Raw genomic sequence first — 27,228 nt, 5'->3', positions numbered from 1 at the left:
ACAAATATCAGAGCGGTAAACACCCCTCACTCCGCCACACCACACACACACACACACACACACACACACACACACACACTCAGGAAACACTTACGTGCACAGAATGGACTGGTCTTCCCGATCTGCAACAAAGAGGACATCAGATTACCTTGGGTGGGAAGAAGAAACCTGCCCCTTCCCACCTCCATGAAGAGTTGCCAAGACAAGGAACAAAGACTTAAATGCTGCTCTGAAGGGACCTTCCAGGCCTCCAATCCGGGCTGACTATGGACATCCCTCGGAGGAGCATCTGTAATGTCAAAGTCCCAGAAAACTGCCTCCCCAAGTCCAGGCTGTACACACACTGCCCATTCTATCCCATGAATATCAGGGGAAAAAATGCCCATGCCAGGTGTTCCCAACACTGCCCATATTTAAGCAAGGAATACTGTTTAGGGGGCCGGAAGTCAGGGTAGGCAGCACGACAAGGCCTGGCCGACAATGAGACAGTCCTGGTACGGGACACTGCCTCGCAGAGACGATGAAGAGCGTCTCTGAGCCCCATGCACTCCTCCATGTGGGGCAGCACGTATGTAAAGGACACACGTGAACCCGCCGGCATGGTGCTTGGCTCACGCAAGCACACGATGACGACAGGACGGAAGGAGCCAGCGATGACTGACAGCTTCAGACGGTGTCTGTGACAGCCTGCTGTCTACACCAGCGGCAGGAACTTCCAACCCCAGCTTCATGAACCAGTCGGCAAGGAGGGGTGTGAGTGTTCCTCTTTGCATGTGGGGACAACTGCACTCTGGAAGCTAAGGGACAGTGAGTGCCCTGCGCTCTGAAAGCTAAGCTAGATGGTCACAGTCTAGGACAATCTGCTGAGCCAGGTGGGTGCTGAGTGTCCCACTTCAAACCCTACAGAGTCAAAGCGGCACAAGCCAGCATCATGCTGTTTGGTAACATCCGAACTACGATGAGGTTCTTGACTGTGGATCTCCACAGCCCAAGGTAGACTGGCTACCCACTCCCTTCTGTGATGATTTTGATAAGTCTAACACATAAAACAGGCCTGGTGCTGACCCTGTAAGCACAGTAAACTCCTGCAGGGCCTCTATCACCTCTGTGATAGGGCAGCGGTGGCAGAGGGGGGAGCAGGAGGGCCGATCCGGGGGCACTGGTGGCTGCAGCAGAACCAGCACTGCCTGACAGTAGGTGCTAGCCATTCATGAAGGGCACTTCCGGCTCCTGCTCGGGCTCGGGGCCCCATGTGACAAGGTTCTGGGAGAATGACTCACGGCCTTCTGTGTGCATGGCCTCAGGACATGGAATTAGCCATCCAACACCAGACTGACCAGGCAGATGACCTGCCCTCCTGTAGGCGAGCTTTCTAGCTGGCCCAGTCTCAAGAGCGTATAGGGCTGAGTGCACACTGCCATCCTCACTCTGTCAACTGGCTGAGCAGAAGGAAGGCTGGACTCCAAGACAGGAAGCCGGAAAAGGAAGCCTCACATCCTATAGGGGGGCAGCAGCTGCCCATGCCCTCAGCTGCAGCCTCCATCCTCATCTCAAGAAACGACCACCAAGCCAGGCGTTTGGAGGCCGAGGCAGAACTGCTGTGGACTGAAGGCCAGGGTGATCTATATAGCTGAGACAAACTAAAAGATGAGAAAAAAGAAAAACTGCCCTGGAGTGGGAGTATGGGGGAGCCCCATCACTCACACTCCCACAGACACTATGCCACTTTCCTGAGAACCACTCAGGGAGAAGGCAAGAAGGGGGCGCTCAACCACCCCTGCCTTGCCCTGTGTTCTTCAAGGCTGCCAGACAAGGACTGAGACAGAGCAGAGCCCAGCCTGGATAAGACAGGCAGGGATACAGGAAAAAGCAGGAGGTGGCTGTTTTCACCCCTTCCTCCCCAACAGCAGTGTGGCCCCTGAGGCTGGAGCAAGCATTTCTGTCATCCCAGGCTCTGCCCTCCCCCAGCAGCTCCCTGTGGTCGGCCCCAGCTGTGGCGGCCCCAGCTGTGGCTGCAGGCGGGCATGTTTAGTCACCACCCCAGAGCAGGCAAGAATGTACCTGCGTGTGCTGGCGAAGCATGAGCAGAAAGGGCCTGGTGCTACCATAAAAGGAAACATTCTCCATTCCTTCAGAAGGAAGTGTTTCCCAGGGCTGTCCAGGCCCAGACCCTGGATGACTGGAATTCCTTTAACTGTGTGAGGAGGAGTCAGAGACTTCACTACTGAGCAGGAAGCAGGGTGGCCAACACACATGCACACATGGACACACATGCACAGAAAACAGAGACATCTGGGCAGCTGTGTTCAGTCCTGTATGCACACAGACGCACACCTGCATACACACAGGTGTGTGCCGTGGTGCACAAGAATGTGTGCAGAGACATGTAAGCAGGAACGTGAGTGCATGGAGCAGCACACACTCAGATACTTGTGTGCAAACAGAGTCAGTGAGTGCCCGGAGCAGTACAGAGACACTTGGGTGTAAATAGATCCACAGCACATGTATGCACTTCTGTCCATACATATACACAGAGGCCTGCACACACTCCAAAAGCTTAACCCTCGGAGCCAGACTCAACATGGAGGAAGTTCAGCCTCCCCACACCCTCAGCTCCTTGCCCTCTCCTCTCCACTTCCAGAGGCTGTTTCTGCCAGAACAGCCCAAACACAAGTTCAAAGGAATCCCAGCCTGCTTTGCCAGACTCTGCTTTGCCAGAGCTTTCACAAAGAAGACCTGCCCAGAGGCCCCCTCCTCCCTTCGGGTCAGCCCCCCCAAACACTTAGCACGGCAGAGCCACCTCCTTAGATTGACTCACACACAGCCTCTTAAAGACTCAAAGTCCTTACGACCTTTTCTGGAAGCTTTCTCTCGACCTCCTGGGTAGCCAGGGGAAACCCTCTCCAGTCAGGTAAGGCAGGAGGTAGCTGCTGATGGACTGCCTGCTCTGTCTAGCTTGTTCCACAGCAGCTTGCCTGAGATTTGCTCCTGAGCTCGGAGCTTCCCGTACAGATACTGGCATAAATTCCCAGCAAGTGGTGGGCTCTTGGCCTGGGCTCATCCTGCTGCCCGCCATCCCGTGTGTTCTAGCAGGGACTCTCCTTGGCACGCACGCCAGCAGCCTGGCCTCACACTGTCGTCTCAGCGGCTGAGGACACTCAGAGGCCAGCTGGACGGCCACAGAGTTTATCTGAAAGGCGCTTCTGTCATCTCTCTTCTACCCCGCCACCTGGGAGTTAACAGCCACCGGCATAACCTTATTCAGAAACACGGGATCTGAACCACCCAGGACCCCATCTCAGCCCGGGCCCCACCTCAGAGGATGTGGGCTGAGGCAGCACTGTGAGTCTCAGCCATGGTTTCTAGAACTCTCACAGCTGCAGCCTTTCCTCAGTCAGAATCTTAACAAAGCCCTGAGCAGCAGACAGCGGCTAGCGGCACTGGTCATACCCCCAGAGCAGACAGAAAGGAAGCCATTAGCTGTGCCCTTGGACCTCTGGGAATGAAGAGGGTCTGCTCGGAAGACCTGCAGAGATGAATGCTTGAGGCCACTCAGAATGCTGTCCTTAACCACCCCTACACCACATCTCCACGCTCCCAAAAGAGCCTTCCAGAACCACAAGAAAGGCGCTCGTGAGTGAAACACTCAGCCGTCAGGCTCTCCCGCCCCTGAGCTGACTTTAAACTCAGAAGCTGAGTCCATGGAATGAGGTCACAGAGCTGATGTGGCCGCCCTGAGCGGACAGGTTTCCAGCTAACTCAGAAAAACGCCCGAGGCCTGGCTGCAGGTGTTTCATCCCCGGTATTTAGATTCCGATACACATGGGGGGGGTGGGCGCGCTCATGCTATGGCTCACTTCCTCTGTGAGAGGAACTATGGCTGATTCTTGTCCATAAAAGGCTGTGAGGCTCGAGACTACTAGAACAGTGGTGACATCAGCCAGACAGGAAGTACAGGAGGAAGGGTGCAGGCCGCTACTAGAACTGACTCACGGCCGGCTCAGAAAGTGTACCTCCCAGGAGGAACTGTCAAAAGGCCATAGCTGCCTGAGGAACCCCCATCCCCAGGTCCACCGGGTTCTCTGGGGCTGAGAAGCAGGTTCTCTGGGGCTGAGAAGCAGTAGACCAATAGCGGACGGCAACAGAGTGGGCAACGTGCCCACCTGAGTCATGACAAGCAGCACCCCTCCAAATGTGCTCTGGAGAAAATTATACAGCAGACCTGGGGGTGGCTTACTGGGTGCAGACTGTGTGGGCAAGGTGACTTCTGCACCGGGTCACCCTGGGTGGACACTCCAACTCCAGAGTCATGTCTCTGGACACCATCTGGGTGTCAGGAAGTCAAAACACAAAGGACTGTGCAAAGCATATAAAATGTGGGGTTCCAGTTCAAAGCCAGAAGTGGGACGGCCTTAGTGTGGCCTGGAGATAAGACCTCAGATCCTGAGGAACCCGGCGATCGGACTCAGGCAGGTCTTTGTCCCGGTAAAAGCACCTACAGGCTGGGTTCAACCTCGACGCACAGAGGCCAGAGCCATGCATGATGAGAGAGAACCTTTGGAGGACTCTGATGTCTCCCCAGGCAGCCTAATCACAGCCTGCGTGACAAGCACTTGGGAAGCAGACAGAAAGGTGAGAAGGAAGGATGCAAAAACCACTTCCTACTTACTAGCAGAGGCTGCAGACAGGCGGAACAGAGGTCTTCTAGCTGTCTCTACAAGGCAGCCCTTTAAGAAGGAACCCCCCCCCCCCATCCAGGACACACATGTAGTCGCTCACTCAGCAGCAATTGGTGCTAGAGACAGATGGACTTGGCCTCATCATGGCCTGTGCTCCTCAGAAGCCTGGGCCCCAGGTACAAAGGGCAGGAGTCGGGCAGCCCTCCCTGTCAGGCCCTGGATGATCAGAACACAGCTCCAGGGATGACTCTTGACCTTCACTGCGCTAAAAGTGAGACCCCAAACAAGCCTTCTCTTGGCCAGATGCACCAGCAACACTCAGGTGCACAGGCGGACCATTTCCACTTCTCCGCCTACAAGGCTGAGGGGAAATGCTCTTGACAGGCAGCTGACCTGGCACAGGTGCCTCCAACAGGTTAGTCAGGTTGGCAATCCAACACCACCTGAGTGCCCACTGCCCACGGCAAATGCCTTCAGGAAGTACCCTGGCCGGCTCTGCCTTGCTCAGAGGAAAGGGGGGCCTTGCTGGATGCTGGACAGAGAGAGGGTGAGGAGCCACGGTGGATGGTTCTGCAGAGCTGTGCTCTTGGGGAAGGAGTAAAACAGGACAGACGGAAGCAAAACAGGACAGACGGAAGCTAGATGGACACAGCCAGGCAGGGCTCAGGGAGAGCTGATCCCCAAAGGATGACCACTGACTGCCCCTGGATAAGCTCAGAAAGAGCGACAGTGTGTGTGGGGGTGCTCTTGAAGACACTCAGGCCTCTAGGAGCCTTGCCAGTCTAGCAAGAGTATGCTGGAGGCTGCCAGGGAAGAGCATGCCACAGGAGGACAGCTGCAGACCCTTCTCCTTTCTGGTTGGGCCTTGGCACTACTGTATTTCTGGACCAGCTGAAGGTGGGCAGACAAGACTAGGAACATGGGTGACTCCCTGACCCCTAAGCTATACTGTCTGAATGCTAAAAACATTAGGTCCTCGGAGTCAATCCTGAACCAGTAGCCGGGGGTCAAGATTACAGGAACTTCATGTGTGCAGGCTGCCCACTGGTTTCTCTCTCTCTCTGGCTTCGGGGAATTATTTTGTTCTCATCTGACAGCTCCACTCCAGAAAGGCAACGGGGAAGGAAAGTGTCTCTTCTCTGAACACGGCCTGTCTGGTCCTGGCATGCCAGGCCACAGCCCCACTGCCGTCTCCGCCAGGATGTGGGAGAGCAGGACACACGGACACAGCAATGCTGACAGCAGCAAACCCGCTCTGCCCACTGCACTTTACAAAGGTGGCCTTTTTAAAGGCAGGTCTTGCCTGTATGTGTCTATGTGCCTGGTGCCCTCTGAGGCCAAAGAGGGCATTAAACCCCCTAAAACTGGAGTTACTGACATTTATGAGCCACCATGTGGATGCTGGGGACTCAACCCTGGCCCTCTAGAAGAGCAGCCATTGTTCCTAACCACTGAACCATCTCTCCAGTCCCTCACAGGTACTTTTTTCTATTTGCCTTTTTTGAGGGGGTGAGGGAGGATGGACTAACAAAACCATGGGGGTCAAGGTTCCAACTGCTCTCAAAGTAGCTTTGCTGGCCCAGGTCAAAGCAGTGGGGAGGGGCCGCTGCTGAGCTGGATGGAAACCATAAAGCTGAGTTGTGAGAAAGGGTCGTTCTGTTGGGCTAGGGATTCAGCTCAGCAGATCACCTGACTCACAAGCCATCTACTGGGTTCAATCCCTAGCACACAAAAAAGAAGAGAAACCAACAGAAAGGACCTACGTAACACGTACTCCTCTCACACACTCTTTAGAAATAAGAGCCTAGATGTGAGAACGATACAACTGAGGAGATTGTAACGAGGTAGCTCACTCCAGGAGCAACCTGTCTGCCATCCAGGGAGCAGCCTCCTAGCTCCAGAACTGTGGTAGAAGTAGGTGGAAGGCTTGTGTGTCTCAGTGCCTCTATAGGCCCACCAGCAATAGAAGACAGACAGACAGACAGACAGACAGACAGACAGACACACACACACACCCCTGGAACAAAGTGACATCCTCCTAGAAGACCCACCCAAGGCCTTATTGCTGCAAGGCTGAAGCCCCCCTGAAGATATAGTGAAGGCAGCCTATGCCTGTGGCTCTGAGACTTAGACGCCCCGGGGTAAGTACTTGCTCACTGGCTAGTCGTGAACAGGCTGGCAGGGCTGGCAGGACTGGGCACTGGGAAGGTCCCATGGAGGCTGTGTCTCCAGTCTCCTACTAGCCCTTCTCCAGGCACCTGCCGCACAGGTCAGCACTGCCCTGCGGCCACTCCTGCAGCTCTTGAGCCTGGCCATGTTAGGTGCATCAAGGTGAAAGGCAGAGAAAAACAAAGACCCTATCATGGTATATATTGCTGCGCCATAGCCAAGCCAATTAGCAAGTGAAAGAGCCAGAGTCCTACTCTATCTGGTCCAAACTCCATATTCTTCCCAGACACAGCTCTCAAGCCGTGTTCACAAGGCTTCTCACCACAGCTAAGGCTGATTGGCCCAGCAGACCTTTGGCTGTAGCCTACAAAGTGCTAACTAGTTTTCTAACCCCAAGTCTACCCCAGCAGCCCTCAAAGTTCCAGGGCACACCACCTCTGTGTGGGCCCCTCACTGATAGAGGAGCTGGGGCATCCGGCACTTCTGGGTACCAGTCAGCAACCCTCTGGGCAGGACCTGTATCTGCAGGAGTAGACAGTCCACAGTGCACAGCACACAGGAGGCACGTGGCTAGCCCGGGGCAAGGACTAAGTCACACAGACACAGGGGAATGGCCCTCCTCAGGGAAGCCACACTGCCTCCTGAAGCGCACGGTGAGGCACAGGGCTGGCTCCACACCTCCCCAGCAGACAGGGAGGCCTTTGTGTGAGGAGGCTGGCCAGCACCAGGCCTCCTGGCTGGCACATTCCTGCTTAAGTGGAGTCATCGCATCTGTGGCTTCCCGCTGCTCCAGCTCCGAAGCTGCCACTCAAGTCCTAAAATACTCTCCTGCCTCTGATGAGCTGAGGGCTTTTCCTCAAGAAGACCCTGGAACCACAGGGCAGATACAGAAAGAGAGGAAGGCAGGTCTCTCTCTCACACCCCCACCTAACTGCTAGGCTGGGAAGAATTCCTTCAAGGACTAGCCAGAAAAGAAGAGGGGCAATAAAAAGTAGCCATGCCCTCCTGGTCAGAGACAAGAGACCCCCCCAGTTCCCATCACATCAGCTAATGCACCTGAGCCCATCCCTTCACCTGTATGTGAGCCAGGGGGACCATGCGTGGATGGGAAGGTGGCACACAAATCTCACTGTCACTGTTTACTCAGCAAGGTCAGACAACCACCAAGAGGAACGTGCTCCTCCACTGGGCACTGGAGCGACTGCTCGGTGACCAACCGCCTCCAGGGCGGCTTCCGCAGAGAAGCCAAGGAGGGCTGAGAGGAAGAACCTTGCCCTGTTGCCACCACACAGTGCATGGGCAGGCCTGCAGTGCAAGCCAGCTCCGCTGCTGCCCTGAGAGCGAACCAGACCTGGCTCGGAGCTATGAAGCATGGCTTCTTTTCTACCTGCCTTGGGAGACAGCTGAGCTCAATTTCTCTCGCACCCTACAAGCTGGGGGCGGCCTCACAAGTTCACACTCTGCCCTGGTTCCTAAGGCTGAAATGCCTCTTAACAGCCACGGATGGCAAAAAGAAAACAAACGGAGAGCCGGGGTTAGAGTGGTGAGCCGACCAGCCAACACAACTCTAATTAAACCCAAGGCTGGAGATTCAAACAACAAACAGAACTGTGCAGGCATGTCTGGGCTGCACCATAACCACTTATTAACATAGACCGGCCGGGTTTCCCATGGTCTCTACCTCCACGGTGCCTTTCCCTGCCATACCAGCCTCAGCGGCCACAACTTCCTTGAACTCCAAGACACCCGACACCTGTTGCCACTGCACTGGCACCAGGTAGCAGCAGCAGCCGCTTGCCTTGTGCATCTGTGGCCCCAGATCTGTCCGCAAATATGTCTTTTCTATCCATCTGGACGGCCAGGGCCTCCAGGAACAGGATAACCCTTTTGGTATCCTGGCATTTTCTATCACCTGTTTGTGTGGCCTAAACCAGACACCATACACTCCAATGCCCTATCCTGTGCCCACGGCAGACAATACTAATCTATCCCAGAGTTCTTTGAGATTGTGTTTCAAATCCTTGACAGTACAGGGTCCACCCAACTGCTGATTAACTAGAACTAACAGTCAGAGTAAAATGGATCAATAAAGTTGAGTCTACGGATTTTCAACTGGGGACAATTTTGTCCATCAAGGAACATCTAATGAAGTGGCTGGGGATATTTTTTGTCACAAGTAGAGAGAATGAAAAGAGACCAGGATACTACTATGCATCCTACAGTATCCCAAATGTCATATTTGAGAATGCCTGGCTTAGTCTAACAAATATGTAAATAGCTTATAATCTACCATCCAAACCAGGAAGACGCTGAAAGAGCCACAGGCAGTAACCAAGACTGCATCGGCAGACCCCAGTACCGAAGGGTTCCGACAAGGAAGGAGGACTCAAAACGCCTGTCTCATAAAAGTCCCCAGAAAAAGCCACCAACTACCCTATTTGGCAGAATAAATGCTAGTATGTCATAAGCCACAGCCAACTCAGGAAGGAAGGAAATTTTTTGTCTAGTTCTTGGGGGAGGGGAGGCAGAAGAGGAACCATCTGGCCATACCTTTTAAGACGGGGGGGGGGGGGGGGGGGGGCAATGACAAAGCAAACCTGCCCCCTCCCTCACTGGGTGGGCAGCAAGCCCTAAGGCTCCACCCCAAAACAGAGAGTAACGGGTTCCAACCGCCTGAAGACCAAGGTTCCACCTACAATACCTGGCTTAGGGTAAGAAGCCAGGGTTCCTTTTGGAAACACTCTCTACTAGTGACCTATGGTGTCACAGGCCCCCTTCATGCCCCAAGAATAAGACACCTCCTGCTAAAGGCCTTGTGGGCCCACTGTGTACAACAAGAAGGAACTTTTCAACAGCTCAGAATGTGCTCAGTAGGTCCACTTGGGGGCTAAAGAGTTCCAGCAAGCCCAAAGCAAAACAGGAAGTGAAGTGGGGGCTGTGGGTGAGAGAACATGTGGCCTCAGCCCCTGCACAGACCATTCCTGAAGAAGCACAGGGCTTGTAGGTCCCCACACTGACAAGCATTCCCTCCAACTGCTCCCTCAGCTCCCTCCCTGCTGAGGCTATGTTACTCTCTGTCTGCTAAGGACAAGACACATTATTTTATCTCTGTCTCATAACCATTTCCAATCTATGTGACCTTCAGAAATCCTGCCCCCAACTTCCTTCTTGAGCAAAAGAGGGCTGGTTAAGTCTCTTGGGAAAGCGCCCACAGGTTATCTGGTGAGAGGCTAAGGGTCCACTCCAATGACTGGCCGTGGCTCTCCACTCTCCACCGCTCGCTCCCCCATGACCGCCTAGAAGACAGCAGCTTAAATCCTGGTGGAGAGTGAGAACACGCCCTACTCAGGAAGACCCCAAGTGCACTTCTCGCACTGCGCCACCGGAGAGCCAAGGAAAAGTGACTCATAACCTCTAGAGACAGGGACTCAGACTCCTCTGGAATCTCACAAAATGTTCTCCCACCAGACTGCTCTCATTAGCACTTTCAAACAGACATCCTCCTTTAAAACCAAAGGGCTGGCTTCCACAAGGAATCCTGAGAGATGTGAACATCAGCCAAAGGCTAGGCCAAACTTGCACATCCTGCCTAATAACCTGACCGGGGAATACCTTGTGCACAGCATTGGTGCAGAGTGAAGGGTGCACACTGCCATTTTAAACCACGAAACCCAGGCAAAGCCAATATGAAGGGCGTCACCACCCGCCCAGATTGACTGCAGGGCTTAAAGAACAAAGAATGCAAAAGAAACCACTATCAAAATAAGACGGCCATACTGTTTGGGAGTCGGGCCTGAGTTAGGATTACATGTACCAGGGACTGGTCAAGGCTCTAAGAATATAAGGGCAGCCAGGGCCTAGTCCATACCAAGGAGAGAAAATCAAGTTTAAAATGCAAAAGCAAAGCATTGCCAGGCTCTGGTGCAAAGCTGGTATGAGTCTTCTCCCTGGGGGGCAGAGGGCTCCGGAGAGGAGCAGTGACATACTGAGCGCTATGTGCCGGTGGAGTAAGTGTGGCGCTCTGAAGCAGAAAGACCTGCTAGAGAAATGCACGAAGGTTCTCTATGTGTCTAAGACCTGCAGTCTAGAAAAGTGCTCACCTGACAGGTAGAGGCTCTGACAGAACAATGGTACAGACAAGGAGTTGCAAAGCCAGACGTAAGGCCAGTGCTGTGAGGGTGGGAAGAAAACTGGATCAGAAACAGTAGCAGAAAGAACACCTACAGAGTAGGCTGAAGCCAGGCACGGAGAAGCGCAAGGCAGGAGGACTCTTGAGTTCAAGACCATCCTGGGCTACACAGTGAGGTACTGTCTCAGAACCCAAGAAACAAACAAAATGAAAGTGTTGGCTGAGTTGGGAAAAGGGGTGAGGACAGGAGAGTGTGTGACAAGCCTGGGCGCTAGGCTTCTAGCAGCAATGTGGGGACAGACTGCCTGGCAGTGATCGGGGACAGTACCAGTGCGCAGCCAGACACTGAAGGCAGAAACCACTCCAGTGGCTGAATGAAAGGCCCGGGGCTGAGCCTGAGCCTAAAAGGCGTACCCACAGGCAGAAGCAAGAGGGCCATGGAGACAGCCAAGTAGACGAGGAGGAGAGAGTCAGAGGGAGCAGAGAGACGCCTGAAGGAAAGGCAGGGAGACTGCCCCACACCAGGGCAGGGAAGACAGTAAGAACTCAGAAGTATGGAGGTAATGGGTGACCTGTCAGTCTATCCAGGAAGTGGCCAAGGGGTGTGGCCAGGACGAGAAGGAATTAGTGAACAAACATCCTCCCAAAGCTGTGCCAGGACAGAGGACACAGCAAGCAGAGGGGAGCAGGCAGCAGGTGAGACCTCACATCTGCTCTCTAAAAGGGGATGCACTCCAGTGTATGCACTGTCTGCAAGGAACACAAAGAGAACTCATAGAAGGACCTAGAACAGAGCCAAAAACTCGTGTGGGAACTCTTAGAAGGAGGAGTACATGGGAAAACAATCAGGAAGTGTATCTTTCAAGTTTCTAGAACAGTCTGTCAACACACAAACATGTCCTTTAGATAGCCATTGGCCCTGGCTCTTATACGATGATACACCAGCCTCTGTCCCATGCACTGCCCCATCACCAGTCACTAGAGCAATGCGACACTAAATGTGGATCAGCTCCTGCAAATGTCTTGACATGACAGGTAGGGATGGAGCCCCTAGAAAGGCCAGGCAAGGACCTCAGTGCCCCGAAGCACTCACCCTGCATCATGCTTCTGTAGGCGGTGTCTGTGATGGCGTAGATGTGGGGTGGCATCTCATGCCTCTTCTTGCCCTTGTACATGTCCACAATCTCCTCTGAGTAGATGGGCAGGTTCTTATAAGGGTTGATGACCACACAGAACAGGCCTGAGTAGGTCTACAGAAAGCAACAGAAGGCAATGGTTTAGCAAGTCTGAGTCTCGACAGCATTCAACCTTTGTGCAGCTGAGTGTCCACTGTTTCCAAGACCACAACTCAGCCTAGGGAGAAAGTGCTCTCTGGTGTCCCTGCAGCTGCTGATGCTGCAGGCAAACTAACATTCTCTCAATACAGGTGGTTGCAGGCTTTGTATGCTGACAAGTGTGCACCAGATGAGGTCCATATCAAAGTATACAGAAGTCAAGTTACAAAACTCAGATTCCAGCCAGGCATGATGATGCAGGCTTTAATCCCAGCACTCAGGAGGCAGAGGCGGGCAGACCTCTGAGTCTGAGGCCAGACTGGTCTACAGAGTGAGTTCCAGGGCAGCAAGGGCTACACAGAGAAACACTGTCTCAAAAAACAAAAAGCAAAACAAAAAACATCAGATCCTAGGACAATAAGAGATGTGTCGGCCACTGTGAGAGATGCACAAAGATTAAGGATTCAACTGTATCTCGGAAAACTGCAAAGAAGCACAAGTAATTCTACATTGACACACACGTGCTCCACCCTAACACTGGGAAAGCTCGCCACAGATCCTCAATGGCTAAAAGCTAGCTCGTGCCCTGCATTCCTGTACAAATCTTTAAAAAAACATAAGGGCTACTTTTGGGTCCTCTGAAAGACTCCTCAAGGGGCAGAAACTCAAAACTGTCAATACCCTTCAGGCCAGACACCTACAATACACCCAATGTCCCAGGTCTGCTTTGACCTTTAAAAGCAAAACCCTGGAGTCAGATACACTGAGTTCAAATCCCAACTGAGATGCAGGGATGGGGTCCTTACCCTTCTTCCTCCATTTCCCAATCTGTTGAAAGAGCATGGGGTGGGGTGGAGATTGGTACCTTACTCAATGGTGAGGAGTAGGAACACACCGTTGTGGAGAGGTGCTGTTTGAGACTGCTTCCTACGGTGAGCTTACACAGCTCTTTCCTCCATGTTTCTAGAGGAAATGCCCACAATGCCTTGTGACCACTTCTAATAAATTCCCTGCTTATTTCAGACACACAGACAGTGGGCTCTTAACCAGCACATGAGATCTGTCCCTGCCAAGGGCACCCAGGGATGCTCAGTTTCGGGAACACGGCTGTCTTCAAACAGCAATAGCAACCTCAGGGCTATCTTCTTGGGGTAACGATCCCAAGCTGGAGAGAAAGCTGGGGAGCGAGGTTCAGCACCCCAGGCTCCACATCAAAACTGCCGTCTGCTAAGGGACAATCAAAGATCACAAGGCATGAAGCCTCACTGGGAACAAACTCAGGCCTCAAGAGGACCAAGGTCAACCTCCTTGTTCTGGAGGGCCAAGTCTCCAATCATCCTTTGTTTTCCTCACTCCGTGCTCCCTGCATCCCCGCTGTACACTTCCATCCCGATCCAAGAGCAGCCCATCTGGGGAGCTGATCGTGGGATGCATCCAGTCCCTTCCACCCGCGCTCTCTCTAGTAAACTGCAAGGCTCAACCCAGGGGTTCACACAGAAGCCAGGCATGAAGACAGGGTTCTTCCCCAGCACTGACCAAAGGTTCTCCTTGGAACTTCGAATGAGCGAGCGAGCGAGGCTGAGGACACTGCTCAGAGGACCCCACCACCCAGACACTGGTCAGCTGCTCTCCTGAGGGAACTGGTCTGTACCCTAACCAAGTGCACTGCTCTGCACTGGGGAGAGCAGCTGACCTGGACACTAAGGAAGACTTCCTTCTTCCCAGGGAGTTGTGGGAGTGGGACGGGCTTCCGCCATGTGTTCTCCTTCCGACTACTCTATTTTCAAGGGGCCAGGGAGGTCAAAGCAAAGAAACCCAAATGTGGCACTGGCTTGGATGCTGCCAAAGGAAGAAGGGAGCAAGGTCATCTTGTGGTATCCTCCGTGTGAATGTCAGATGGCATTAGGTAGGGACCAGATAGAAGGCTAGACAACAGTGAGGTCATCCCAGGATCTTCCAACAATTGGACTTTGTCCTCAGCCTTGGAGACAAAAATCCTATATCTAGGAACTCCAGCCCGATAAAAGCCAAGGACACATGGTCCCACATATAGGGTGTGCCACAAAGCCAGATGTTTGAAACAGCTGGCAGAAACAACAGAAGGGGACAGAGGGTCACTGGGACCATTCTTTTGGACAGCTGAGCTCTAAAGGACTCTGGGCTAACCCCAAGCCAAGGACAGCAGGCAGCTGAGCCCTGAGAAGCGGGCACACAGCTCAGGTGGGAGGAAGGAGCACACTAAACGCTCACGGAGGCACAGACACTGAGCAAGTGGCTCTGCTCCCACGCAGCCGCCACACCAGGGAGCTGCTCCATTCACAGGCCACAGAGGCTCTTTGTGCCCAATCGCCCCCTGTCCCGGAGCCTCACTTCCCCCGAAGGAAAAGACAGAGCAGCTGTGGTGCAGAATTGGCCAGGCCGCCCACAAGGCTAGGCAAATGCAGCATGAAGGTTCCTGGGGTCACAGTGTGGGACCTTGCTGCACATATATAGGCCGTGAGGGAGGCTGCACCCTGCCCAGCCATCCAAAGGCTTTGATTGCCCCAGTTCTGCACCTGCTGGGTGGGATCTCCACTAGCAACTCCTAGTGATGCTACCTGGGAGACGGTCTGTGGCGGGGGTACCTACACAGGACAGCCAAGAAACCAAACCAAGAGCTGATGCCTGCCACCAGAGCTCTGGGGGAAAAGCTTGGCTTCTACATGCCACATCCACCTACAGAATGATGTCCTGCCAGTCACTCACAAGGGTGTACTGCCTTAATACTGAATTACTTTGACAGCTAATATTGCCTGCGTGGGAAGGAAAGACCACTGGCAGCTAGCTAGAGGGAAGAGCAGGTGGCTAGCTGGTTTCTCACCCAGGGGCTCACTTAAATGGAGACACCAGTGGCAGACCAAGCAGAGGACTTGGACTGAAACAGTAGTGCCCAGAGTCCAGACCTGGTGCAAGCCGAGAGCCACCTGGAAGCTTTACAGAGGAAGTGAGGCTCCGCAGCACCACGTGACAGTCAGTAAGGGGCAGACTGGCACAGCAGAGTGAATGGGACATCAACAACAAATCCTGCTAAGAGCGTTCTACTCCCATGCTATCTGGGCAGACAGACAAGGCTTTCTTCCTTCATTTTTCTGCAGGCTCCCAATTTGAATTTCATGTTTGATGCTTCTTAGGGGCAGGATTTGAATTTGTGTTATATATATATATTCTCACCAAAAACCCCAGGTTCCAGGACCAGAGATAGGATTCAATGGTGAAGAGCACTGAATGCTCTTCCAGAGGACCTAAGTTTGGTTCCCAGCGCCCACGTGGCAGCTCACTCACAACTATCCTTAACTGCAGTTTTCCAAGGATTTCCAATGCCCTCTTCTGGCCTCTACAGCATGCAGGCAAAATACCCATACACATAAAATTAGTTTAATTAAAAAAATTATAAAAAAAACAAAAAACAAAACCAGATTTCGCTCCCAGCCCTTGCCAGCACCTCACTGTGTATAAGGTTCTATCTAAGTGCCATCCCATCTGCAGGCCTCAACTCTTCCCACCCTTCCAGATGAACTAAAGCACTCCATAAAGAATGCTTCTTCCAACAGACAAACTGTGCTTGCTGTGCTGGGAGGCCCTGACTAATCAGACTGAGGACCAACGAGTGAGCAGAAAAAAGGACTTGTCGTGAAGGACTACCTTAGCATCAGCAAGGTGGTGGTCTGGCCCACTCGGAATGTCTGTGTAATGCCAAGTGTCAACACTCAATTGAGGGCTTTGGCATGTGGGGTAGCAGCCATCCAGTGGGGTAGGAAGTACCCTATGGAAATGTGAAATCGCCCTGGCGTCTCACAGAAGGCTCAAGGCTCAAGGGCTGAGCCCTTGGGCGCTCTCAGCCTCCTCCTTAGCAGCACACAAGCCTGCTCCTCCCCAAAATCAAAAGCAAGCCTGTGCATTGAGACTTGGACTTCCCATCTGTCAGATGATAAGGGCTATAAAAACCTTGAGATACCTCATTCCCCTGGATTCTGAACTATGTTATTTGGCCTTGAGAACAAGACCAAGGTGGCTGCAGAAGCATATTCAAACAAAGAGCTGTTTTAGGAAGAACAACCACCACATTATTTCTTCCTTAACAGCTGCACTAAAAAGGAATCGGGGCCTCTGGCCTCTCGGGCCTCTCGGGCCTCGGCAGAAGCATGGTAGCAGAAGGAACGCCATTTGGAGAGTGCCGCAGAAGATGCACAGTTGGACTGCTGCTGTGGTTCCACAGCCCACCACCTTCAGAGGCCCACCTTCGGCAAATGTGGCCCTGACAAACGCAAGGGAAAGTATAACTGGAGTGCCAAGAGCACCAGCAAATGGGGTGCCTAAGAACTGTCTATGGCAGACTCAGATACGGATTTTTGTGACGGAGAAATGTCTAAGGCCAAGAAGGAAGCGGATGCAGCATCCAGTTCATCTTGAGGATTTCAATGATCTATCATAAAATAAACATTCTGTTTTCAAAGGCTGTTTAAGAAAAGGGTAAATCTGGGGCTGGCACTAGAAGGAACCTTGTGACCTCAGGGTCAGTAAAGCTCAGAGCCTATAACAGGTGCGGGGGAGGGCCTGGGAAAATGCTCTTCTCTCCATCTAAAATCGTAGCCCCAACAGAAGAGACTCTGATCTTTGGCGTACTTAGGGCCTTTGCCCACACTGTTCTTGGGACTCTAATGCCACTTTTCTGTTGGCCCTGGCACGGAACCAGCCTAACTAACTAACATGTTCTAGGTCACCCTTCCACTCTTGGCAGCTCGGCTCTGTTCTACATGTAACCCTACGAAAGAGGCTTTACCAACAGGATTCTCCAAGGGGAAAAAAAAAAAACGCCTTAAGTACCAAGATGGGACTGAACCAAACTAGTGGCTATAGGGGTTGACCAGGTAGTCCAGGAAGATCAAGGGAGCCAGGAGACAGAGGGCAGCGCTCCGTTAGAGGAATTGACCATGCTAACTGAACCTGCATGTCTCCACAAAGATCTGAGGTCACAGGCAAGCAGGTGGGAGCATGTTACTCCTACATGTGGCCAAAAACAAGGTGGGCAGGGGATAGAAATGGTAATGTCATAGAACATTCCACCAGGATAGGCAGATGCAACAGCATCTCACCTGGCACTCCTTAAAGCCCTCTCCTCACGCAGTGGCCGGAGACCGGGCACCTGGGGGTGGAGAGGCCCCGCCCCCACCGGGGTCACTTACATAGATGAGCCCTGAGTAGTAGCGCTCCTTGAGGTTGTGCAGCACCGAAGCTTCGTTGAGGCATGTGAGCTCTGCCATGTCCTCCACCTTGGAGAACTTGGGCGGGTTCATCTTCTGGATGTCATCCTTGTTTACCTTCACCTTCTTTCCATTCTCCACGAGCTCCACGATGGCCTCCTCGCCCGCCTCCTCCTTGAGGCTGGCTGGCTCAAAGCCATTCTTGTCGGAAGGCACCCAGACCAACTTCTTGGCAGCCCAGTCGGCCTGGGCCAGCGGGTTATTGATGAAGTTTTTATCCACATAGAGGTACTTGTCTGCAGCCTGCTGGGCCATGGTGACTTAGGGCCAGGACCTAAGAGGAGAAACAATGACAGAACATCAGCCACGGAGCATCAGCCACGGAACATCAGCCACAGAAGACTTCTCCCTGCAAACGCTCATGCAGTGAAATTCCACATAATCAGACCGAGCAATTGCCAGAATTTTCTTACTCTACGCATCTGAGAGAAAGCAAGATTTGGTTAGAAATTAATAAGTAAGCGCATCACTCTATGATCAGCACATACGCAATTCTATAAACAACACTACCATGGGAAGGGATGAGCTATGAGTCTCTACAAAGACAGACTCAGCCACAGTCCACTGAGGAGGCAGCAGAGCAACCACACCACCGAATACTTCCAACAACACAGGTATCTAACTAGCCAAAACAGCAACTCACAACAACTACATGATAGAAATAAAAACCGAAGCCAGGCTCTGGGCTATACCATCAAGTGAAAGGGACCAGGCATGCCTCAGGGGTCAGGGGACACAATCACTACCTGTGACTTGTTCTTTTCAGAGCTCATTTGCAGAATAAATATGAGAAGCAACTAGTCCTCACAGAATCACAAACGGCATGGGCATATATTATGACACCCGTCTGTAAGCACGGTTCCCTGGCAGCCAGGGGTTTGTGCAGAGAGGCTTCGAGGACTGTATAGGTCCTGGCCTATGGCCTTCCCGTGTTTAGCAAGGTGGTGGCTGAAGCCCATAGACACAGGCTGGATCCCTGGGGAACTACTGTTACTTTTGACTGAACCAAAACCAGGATCTGAAACCTGGTATAAGGTACTGGGCCCAAAGCCACCAGAGGAAGCAACCAGAAGCTGAAACGCAAGTAAAGGACACAGGTAAGTTCTGCTCTGTGAGATCAAGTCTGACCATCTTACTCTGGAAAGCCACAAAGATTCCAGATTCGAACCCAGAGTTCCTCAGCTTTCAAGTTTCCTGATTCCAGCAGGGATTCAGATGCCAAAGAGGCTGGAGGCTTTGGCTGCCCAGGCCTCCATCTCTGGCTTGTTAAATGGTTTCCAGACCTAGGCTCAGGGGCTCCCTGCTCACTCCACCAGGGGCTGGTTTCCTGGAAACCTGGTACTCCCAAACTCCCTCCCAAGAGGCAGGCAAGTTCAGGGAACCCTGGCAGCCTCGGCAGCTCCCTCAGCTGGTAGCTTTCCTCATCTAAACCCAGCCCCAGGAAACTACAGTCCTTCCTACAGTCCTTACACCCCCTTAGCCTCCTGCACAAGGCGCCATCTACCTTGCAAGGACTGCTGGAGAGAGAGGCCAGGGTCCAGAGTCAGCTGGTGGCAAGCAGAACAGAATCAGGCAGCTGTGAAGTGCCTGCGGGCTTCACCTTTTCTGTGGAGTGAGCGCCAGAGTGCCAGCACTTACTCCAGGCACCGCCAATTTAGACCAGGCCACTGGACAAACCTTCTGTCTGCCACACACAGTAATCCCCAGGTGTCCTCTCCCCCTCCCCCACCCCAAAAGGCGCCTGACCAAGACTAACAGCCTCCCCACCACATCCCTGCTCTGCTCACAAACCACCGTGAACACAGAACCCAGGCTTTCGTCAGCTGCTGGTTCCCAACTTTTTCAGAACTCAAAGTCAAGCTCATCTCCATCATTGGTCTCCAGAATCCTGAGTACATGGCAGCTTCACTACAGGCGTGTAGTCTCAGCACTGGGAAGGCTAGCTAAGGCAGGAGGATCGTAGTTAGAGGCCAGCCTGGGTTACACAGGGAAACCCATCTCATCTACTGAAGATGCCTGAGGGTACACTTGAGGGTATGTACCACTGCCCTGCACAAGATCCCCACACCAGGAGGTGGACAGTTGGTAAGTGTCTACCATCAGTATCAAGCTTACTGCCTCCCTGCCAGTCTCCTAGAAAGCACTTTTTATCATCTCTAATTCACAGAAGAGAGAGCAGACTCAGAGAGGGTGCATCACTGCTCGGGATGCCCAGCTCAGCCATGCAGTGGGGTTCTAACCCACATTTGCCTTTGCCTCTGTGACTGCTGTCCTAGGCTTGCGCTGCAACTGTCACAGCTCAGTGGGGGGGGGGGGGCGCAGTGTATATGCATATTCTTAAAATATTTTTAATAAAAAAAATCATTTTTCTGGGAGCTGGAGAGATGGCTTAGCAGTCAAGCATGCTTGCTGCTCTTGCAGAGGATCCAGGTTGGTTCCCAGAATGCACATGGTGGTTCACCAGATCCAGGGGATCCGATCCTCTCTTCTGACCTCTGTGGGAACCAGGCGCGCGCACTGCACGCGCACGCGCACACGCACACACACACACACACACACACAAAAGCAAAACACTGACATGCATGAAATTTCAAAGCCATTGTCTCTCTTTTTACTGGTCCTCTTTAGTTTTGACTCACAGAAACACTCGTGACAGACTGAGAAGAGACTCACACTTACCTCCCTAACTTACTGCATGCATCCATTCCCCTACAGGGTTCTGTGTTTAGCCAAAGCTTCACTTACAAGGGATGGAAGCAACCCTACTAGCTCGCTGGAGCTAAGGGCTGGGACTCAAACCCAGAACACTTCTTTGTGGGTCACTAGTGACTGCACAGCAGTCCAGAGCGGGCTGTTTGGTTTGGAGTGACACAGTTGAGGGGGGGAGTCTGGATTTGGTTTGGGTTTTGTTTTTGTTACTGTCCTCAGTACTAGGAATTGAATTGAACCTGGGGCCTCACGCATGCTAGGTAAGCACTCTACCACTGGGCTAGCCCCTAAACAGTTCTTCAGTACCACTTGGAGGGGGTTCCCCTTATTACCTGCAGGCCTCCTTGCAGTGAGCTTTTGCAGCCATGCCATTTCTGCAGTGGAGGAGTGTGGGGACATGTCTGTGGCCCTGGGACCTGCAATCTAATGTAGAGAGCCATGCACGGCCATGCCTCAAAGATGGCGCGGCGTCTGGTTTCTGCCTTCCCGATGGCAGATGCTCCTTATTTGGCTAAGGCTAGGATCTGGCTTGCTTCTGCACACCTGGACCTAATCTGGCTTGCTTGTGTATGTCTGACCCTAGCGGCATTGTCCACGTGGCACCACGGGGTTGATTGCCCAGTGGCTATAAAGGGTGTGGGCTGGCTTTCCCGTGAGAGTGATTGTGAGAGTGACTGGGAGAGTGACTGTGGGGGTGACTGTGAGTGAGAAAGAGAGAGAGAGAGAGAGAGAGAGAGAGAGAGAGAGAGAGAGAGAGAGAGAAAGAGTGTGAGTGAGAGTGAGAGGGAAGAAGAAGATGGCTTTCCCCGGGGTCAGAAGATTGTTCAAGGTTCCTGAATAAACTGCTTAGAGAAGAGCCTGGCGTCGCGTCATCCTTGCTGGTCGAGGCGGACGCAACAATCTAATAATCTTCTAAGAGGGCGGCCGCCATTAGGGCAGGAGTGTGTGTGTGTGTGTCGTGCGCGTGCATGATAGACCATGACCGTGCCAACACTGCCTGCCCTGGCACTCACAGCAATGCTCCTGCGGCTAGGCTGGGTCCTCCTCAGAGGGGCTGGCAGGCAGCACTCAAGGAGTTAAACGCAGTAGCTCTGGCCCACTGGAGACTGGGTCGGGTTGGGCCGCCCTTCCCCAGCAGCTTCCTGCGGGTGCCCATCCAACTTCAGAAACCCAAGCTGTTGCCTTTTTAGGCCATAATCGAGCAGGACACACCAGAAGCTAAATTGGGACTCTCAGGAAATGATGAAACTGAAAGCAAAGAGGTTGACCAAAAACCTCTTCTTTCAACCCAGAAGGCGATTCCTTCGCTATCCACCTCCCCAGCCTCCCCCCAAGCATCCACTAGGCTGTCTCCCCCCGCTCCCCACCCCCCCCCCCACCCCGCTCTTCTTTTTACTTATTTGTGTGTTTATTCAGAAAGCAAACTGTTGGCCCAGTAAAGATGGAAATTACTCTGGTGGAGACACTATGAGCTTTTCCATTCCTAGACAACCGGACTAGTCTACCATCCTCCAAGGCCAAATTCCAGGCTGGCAGCCCTCAGGTTGTCACACTCGTCATAAAGCCTCCGCTCTCCAGACTTGCTAATGAGTACTCAATTTCCACTCCATCCTGGCAGTCCTTTCAGAAGGGATATTTCATCACATCCATTTTATGGGTAAGGGAGACAAGGCTCTAACAGGCCTCAGGATTCAGGTTAACTGAGACCTGTGTGGCCTCCAAGCACTGTCTTGAACCAATGTCTCCCCGAAATCACAGAACTATGGGAAAGAATCAAACAGAGAAAGACGCCCCTGGTGAGGCAGACATTAGGGTGTCTCCTCAAAGCTGTAAGCCTAGCTTGCACAGGAATTCTGATCAAAACATGGAAACTGCCAGAGCTAAAGTAAGGTGGTAAGTGTAGTCAGATTTAGCAGTCAACCAACGCCTACAAGACTGATTGCAATCCTGACCCTGGCGGCTTCCACTCAGACTGTGGTATGGTTTGGACGTTAATGTCCCACCCCACAAGGCTCAAGGGCCGATGGCTTGGCCCCCAATGCAGAAATGCTCAGAGGTGGAACTGGGGGGAAGTGACTGGATCGTGAGATCTCTTCAGCGGATTCATAATTTGATGTCTTTGTAGGGAGATGGTAGTAGCCATTTTCAGAGGTGGAGCCCAATGAACGCGGATCGCAGAGGGAGTGTCCTCGAAGGTCACAGCTTGTCCCAGGACATTCCTTGCTGCCTCTGTACCTCCTCACTGCCATGAGGCAAGCAGCTTTCCTCCACACCCTCCCACCTGTGATGTATGATGCTCTGCCTCCCCACAGGCCCAGAAAGACAGAGGCAGCAGAAGACAGACAGACACCCCCGCAGCTGCCAGCCAAAGTGATCTTTTCCTCTTTAAAACATTTCTGTCAGGTAACTGGCATAAGGACACACAGCTGAGTGGCACGCACTGGAAGCCCCGGTCCAGCTTAATCACAGATGTTGGCTCCTGCATCTGCATTCCCCATCTCCTGAGAACATAGGTGAGCATGCCCTTCCTCCCTCTCCTCACAGGTTTAGAGGTCAATGAAATCATCAAGGCCTGGATCCCACCCCACCATTAATGACAACAGTTCTAGAAAAGGAAAGGCTGGAACAACCTTCAAAGCCATGAGCTTCATTTATTCAACCAACAAATACGTACTGAGGATATACACATAAAAAGTCACTGCAAAGATGCAAAACCCCCCGGGGTTTTACAATGCAGAGGGACACAGGACAGACTGCACACACAGCTCCCTGAGGGGTCAATGTGAACCAAGAAGGGCAGACAGAGCAGAGGGAAGGTAATTTTCTTCTGTTTTGGTCACTATGTTCCCCAAACCCAAATGCACCAGGTGCCCACTAGACATTCGATGACTGAGGAGGGGCTGCTTGCCATATACCCCTGGGCCCTGACAACACCTGATACCACTTCAGCTGCTTTCCCCATGCACAGGTTGTTAAATTCCACATATGCTGCTCCTCAAATGCATGTACACTGTGGAACACCATGTCAACAAGCAGCCCCAACACACACTCAGTGAAGCAAGAAGCCAGGAGAAACAAGAAAAAGGGGGACTCGGAGGGAGCTCAGGGGGGCAAGCACCAAGGCTGTGAAACCAGTGAAGCTGGGTAGAATACTGACAACCAATGGGGAAGGGAGAGGAGAGAAGAGAAAGCAGTGATTCATAAACACAAATGGTATGCTTGCTTAAGGCAGCATTCTTCCACCTCGGTGCTTTTCTAGGGCCAAATCATGCTTGGTGGAGCTGACCTGCATATTGTTAAAATGTTGAGGCAGGCCGGGCGGTGGTGGCGCACGCCTTTAATCCCAGCACTCGGGAGGCAGAGGCAGGTGGATCTCTGTGAGTTCGAGGCCAGCCTGGTCTCCAAAGTGAGTTCCAGGAAAGGCACAAAGCTACACAGAGAAACCCTGTCTCAAAAACCAAAAGACAAGGTACACCTCAAGAAAAATCTCCCCTGGCTCTGAGGTGTCTGACCAATCTCCTGTGTGACACAGGAGTCTGGCTTGTACAGAACCCAATGGTAGAATGCTCTTGCCTAACATGTGGGAGAACCTACATTCAATCCCCAGCACACAAAAAGAAAAAAAAAAAAAAAAAACCAACACTTCACAGAGCTGGACATGGTGGTACATGCCTTTAATCCCAGTACCTGGGAGGCAGAGGCAGGCACATCTCTGTGAGTTCAAGGTCAGCCTGGTCTACATAGCAAGTTCCTGGCCAGCCAAGGAGTCATAGCAAGACCCTGTCTCCAAAAAAAATAATAAAATAAATAAAACAAACAAAATACTTCACAGGCCTCTGCATGGAGAAATCACTTAAAATTATCCTCCAGGGACCAGAAGTGATGCCTACAACTCAGAGTGCCCAGGAGTTTGAAGGCAATCCAGGTTCAACATTACAGCAAGATCCTGTGTCCAGAGGAAGAAAAGTTCTGAGGCTAATTTGACTCTAGGACCCAAACAATGATGAGTGTGGATGACACTGTCACCAAGAAAGGATTGTCCTTTATAACAGGCTATACTTTAAGGGATTCACTTGACTGTCTGCACTTTAAAGGTCCTTGGGCCAGGGGACGAGCGTGGCAGAGTGCTTTTCTAGTGCACAAAGTTAGTGTTGTCTCATGTTCAATCCTCACAAGTCAATATTCTAAATAGCCTAATTTTAAAATAACACACAAAAGACGTGGTGTGTCTCCCTAGAGGGCACGAAGCGCCCCCCCCCCAGAAACCCCAACAACACAGGAGCTCAGACAGTGATTCATAAGCCAAGTGCACGAGCATCAAACAGTCCAGGGAAGCAGCAGAAAGCAGCTGGTAATGGGGAGGGAGGGGGGAGCAGGAATTGTTCCACATCAGTGCCAGCTTATCCTATCTGGAGAATTCCACACCAAATGCTATTTAGTGAGTGACACTGTGGGACAGTCAGGATTAGTCCTGGGGAGCCCATGGCTTCCTCTCTGGGGTACCTAGATCCCAGATGAGAACTCCCCTTCCCACTCAGGCCTCTCTTCCACACTCCAATTCATCTAAGCACCTTCCAAGGAGCTACCTCCACCTGGAGGGGCACCGTCCCTCAACTCTCCACCTCCCGTGCCCTGTTCTAGGTCTCTGTCGGTCTGGCTACCCACGTTTACATACACACTGGAGAGTGAACTCCTCCCCAGTGGATGATGAGGCCTATCACCAGTGCCCTGCGTATCCACACTTCTCCCTAGCCTCCTTCCCAGCTTGAGACTCTGCAATTCACATTGCTACTTACACATTCTCCTGTTTTATAGACATGACTGGTTAGGTTCAAACAGATTCCGTAATACCACACCTTCTTCAAAATAAGCCGAATCATCTCAGCTTGTGAGTAGGCTGCCCTGCCCTCCCCCTCTCCAATGTCTATCCCAGCTCCATGCTCATGGCCCAATCTGATCTGGACCCCAGAGCTCCCAAGAGGCTGTTTTCTCTGCATCAGGAAGCCCTCGGCTCTCAGCTCATGTAGCAAAAAGATGTCCTGTTTGATGTCTGTCCCCTCTATGCCCTGGGTTCATTTCCACCAGTGACCAACTGGTCAAACTGTAATTGCTTACAGTTTCATTTGAGGGCAGGAACTGAGTCTCAACCATCTCAATTCCAATGTTTAGGGCAATGTGTGGCCAGGGCAGGAACTGGGCTAGGGTTTTGTGAGTGAGTGAGTGAGTGAGTGAGTGAGTGAGTGAGTGAGTGAGTGAGTGAATGAATGAGGTGGCTAGGAAACCACCCAAGCTTTACAGAGGGGGCCAGAGGAGAGGAGAGGAGTGGGACACAGTGACACAAGAAGTGAGGGGCATGGCTAGCTCACCTTTAGGAAAACTAAGTCATTCGTGGACTGATTGTCACACACTCCAAACAGAAAGGGAAGGCATAATTGGGGCTTCAGTCTACAAAGAAAAACGGAGTGGAGATAATTTATTGATCCCCCCCCCAAAGCTTTGCAGAGGATAGCACTGTTTTCTAGAACCTTCAGGCACCCCAACTTTCCAAGGCAAAGTTGTCCCTAGCAGACCAATATACCGAAAAGGACATTGACAAGCACAGCCCGTGATGCCTTTGGGTGCCATAAGAGGCTGAAGGGCTAAGTGTTAACCGAGGGCTGTGGCCATCAGTCTTGGAACTGGGAACAGTGGGGGCATCTGTTCAAACCCCAAAATTGGAGTACACCAAACACACAGAATGGGTATGCTGTGTGTGGGGGCCAAGAAGACCAGGGTTGGATTCCACAGTTTTGTGTCCTCTGCTCACAACTCCTGGGATCCGAAAGCTATTAGCACCTCACACTGCTGGCTTCTGAATGAGGGGGGAGGGGCACCCATTAGAGGAGCTGCAATTCATGCCCCCCCCAGACTCCTAGTAGTTCACATTCTTCTCCTTTGTCCTGCTCCCAGAGTGACCACCCCCATCTTCCCCAGGAGGGGTGCCTGTGACTCTGCAGGTTCTGCCCTCCCCTTAGAGGAAGGGAACACCACCACAGCCTCCTGCAGAGTTCTGACGCAAGCAGAAGGAAGGCTGCCTTCACTCCTCGGATTAGACTTGGCACTCCGGAGATCCCGTGGGGGAAAAGACTGTTCCAAGCTGATCTGGGAAATGCTGACAGGCTGTGCGCAAGGGCTGTGCCAGACGAGCTGGACCTGAGCCTGGCCTGGCACTGACCACCTGTTTGTTCCCAGACCCCAGGCCTCAGCTCTCACACTTGTCTGCTGGGGCTGCTGTGAAGCTCAAAGCAGACAAAGGGCCTGGCATAAACACCTAGGACAACAGCTATTTACAGGGAGGGTCCACAAGGGACCACTCTGCCTCCGAGCCAGCCTCACAGTACCCTCTCTAAGGCAGCCACTGACCTCGGGTTGTGAAGAGGTGGAGGCTGAGCTGCTGAGCACCAGGAGGGACACACACACACACACACACACACACACACACACACACACACACACCTCAGGAATGTTGTTTGCTTACAGGAGAAGCTGGGACCTGTTTGTATTAGCAGTATTCCAACCCAGGCCCAAGCAGATGCTCAGCAGATAAGGAAACCAGACCAGGGGAAGGAAGGCCTAGAGGAATTCAGCTCAAGGGCCGAGAGCCCAAAGCCTGCCCCACCGCCTTCCTCCTAGGCTGAGACATGTGGCCCTGTGGCTGTTCCCACAGTGCCTATGCCCAGCAAAGGACACCAGGACGTTATCTCAAAACGTACATGGTAAAGTAAATACAGGCAAGTTTTATTTTGCCAATTAAAAGAAAAACTTTCTTTAAAAAGTCCTGAGAATGTCATATATAGATTCCGTCCTGTGCACTAAAGGTGTGGATGAATTCACAAAGGGTTGTAGGTGGTCGGTCATCAGGGCCAGCTAAAGCAGGATCTTATCAGCCATTTAGGAATGTGGACTTTATTCTGGGGACAGTGAGGGAG

General features: G+C 52.4%; 1 protein-coding gene across 1 annotated transcript in view; it reads right to left on the bottom strand.

Annotated features, from left to right (window-relative positions):
• Myh9 (myosin heavy chain 9) overlaps window positions 1–27,228 on the bottom strand; it is an 86,285-nt gene that overhangs the window by 37,892 nt on the left and 21,165 nt on the right. The window contains exons 2-4 of the mRNA XM_059246895.1: window positions 17,474–17,825; window positions 12,071–12,227; window positions 95–122 (exon numbers count right to left, since the gene is read on the bottom strand). Of these exons, the coding sequence (XP_059102878.1) occupies window positions 95–122; window positions 12,071–12,227; window positions 17,474–17,806 (518 nt within the window). The 5' untranslated portion in view covers window positions 17,807–17,825. The remainder of the gene's footprint in view (window positions 1–94; window positions 123–12,070; window positions 12,228–17,473; window positions 17,826–27,228) is intronic.

This window comes from Peromyscus eremicus, chromosome 20 (assembly GCF_949786415.1).
Source record: "Peromyscus eremicus chromosome 20, PerEre_H2_v1, whole genome shotgun sequence".
In the NCBI taxonomy this organism is placed as follows: Eukaryota; Metazoa; Chordata; class Mammalia; order Rodentia; family Cricetidae; genus Peromyscus; species Peromyscus eremicus.
The sequence above is the reverse complement of the archived record's forward strand: the minus strand, read 5'-3'. Positions and strand labels throughout refer to the sequence as shown.